General features: G+C 51.6%; 1 protein-coding gene across 1 annotated transcript; it reads left to right on the top strand.

Moving 5' to 3' along the window:
- Positions 1-250: 250 nt before the first annotated feature.
- VOLCADRAFT_108250 (uncharacterized protein) lies at positions 251-619 on the top strand (the record flags this gene model as incomplete). Its single annotated transcript, XM_002958619.1, has 1 exon — positions 251-619. The coding sequence occupies one exon, from the start codon at positions 251-253 to the stop codon at positions 617-619; it is 369 nt and encodes a 122-aa protein (XP_002958665.1).
- Positions 620-1,633: the final 1,014 nt, after the last annotated feature.

Genomic DNA, 1,633 nt, shown 5'->3' on the forward strand with positions numbered 1-1,633 from the left:
AGAGGGGGCTCGCTAGGGGGCACAATGACACCCGGGGCTCAAGCTGGCTCACCTCGTGGCTGTACGATAATTGTAACGATGCATGATGCGTTATTTTGTTACACTACGGCTCGAGACGCATCTATGAGTATGAGCATCCATTTGAAAGGATTTGTAGCGTGTCAACCATTGCGACAGAGCCTTGATTTGAGGGGAGTGCAGTGCGAACCGGCTAAAGCTGGAAACGGTTGATTCGCTACTTCGTGTGGGCATGTTGGGACCTGCTGCTGATACCGGGGCGAAGCCACTGATTGATCAGGCTGCTGGGGTCTACTCGCGTAAGGGTTATACAGGCATTATTCACAAGTTGTTTTCTGACGTTAGCAAAATTAATTTGAATCCATACGGAGAGGATGATAACGAGGAGGTTGCGACGGACCCAGAGATTGAAGTACTGGTACAAGCAACATATCCCGCTAGTGACGATGAGGCTTTTAGTGACAGTGACTACGAGACCGACCTAGAACGAGATACCGATGAGTCGTCCGTGGATGAGGATTTTGTTGATGAGGAGGAGGACGCGAAAGAGGAGCAGAAGGGATGGGCGGCCGTGGCGGCCAAGGCGCTTGGCTTTCGCTGAGTGTGCCGTGCCCCCGTGTGTAATCGTTCACGGGAAAATAACATAAATAACGTTTTACAGGGCAAAAAAATGCAAAGTGTCACTTTCCACAGCGTTTTAGCTAAGGACAGTGTCCCCGTAAAGGTTTTGCGGGGTTACGGGGGCCCCCGTAAGGTTTTCGGCCAGTACAGGAGCCTGGTACGGGGGCCCCTCCGTAAGGAAAATTTGGGAGGTACGGGGGATCCCGCAAGTTTCAGGAAAGTCAGTGTCGAACCCTGGAGTGCACATATTGAGGCAATGACAAAGTGCAGCATTCGTGGGGTATTGCAAGCGCTCGCGTCGCAAGGGATGGACCAGAATGCCAGAGGGTGCTGTGCCAGGAATGTTAACATCGGCCATAATCTTCAAATCTCCATGGAGAGTGCGTCCTGGAAACGACGGCTCAGCCAGAATAGGTATAGGCTGACGTAAGGAAGGCTACAGACACGTTTCGCGCGTTGCAGGATTCAGCACATTTTTGGGCGGGGCCCCAGGGCGAAGCGCCCAGGGAGGCCCCGACCTGTAGGATTGCCCATGTCCGTGCGTGCATGTGGCCGTGTGGCCGTGTGTGTGTAACAGACCAAACATAATATCTCGCCCGGCTGAAACGCGTTATTGGTACTATAAAGCATTCTCTATCGCAAGGTATCTCGCCTGTAGCCAACAAAAATCGTATGAGCACAAATGAACACAAATGACTTTGGCTGCCTCAATTGACCGAGGCCAAAGCCACATCAACGCCTCTCGGGCTAAATTTAATCTCAAAAGGTACCGCGTATCTCATATTTGAATTCTGAGATGACAGCGTATGATAACTTGTACACCCAGCTTGTGTTACCATTTGCCCGCACGGGCATTCCGACTTGCCACCAGCAGGCCGACAAATTTGCTTACATTTCTCTATGAAATACGCAAGCTGCTCATTTGTACATTTACTTTAGCCAATGGTCGGGGCCTCCGGAGATTTGCGGTGTGCCGCAATGAAGCTCGCGGCTG

The sequence above is a fragment of the Volvox carteri genome (genome assembly GCF_000143455.1).
Source record: "Volvox carteri f. nagariensis unplaced genomic scaffold VOLCAscaffold_100, whole genome shotgun sequence".
NCBI lineage: Eukaryota > Viridiplantae > Chlorophyta > Chlorophyceae > Chlamydomonadales > Volvocaceae > Volvox > Volvox carteri.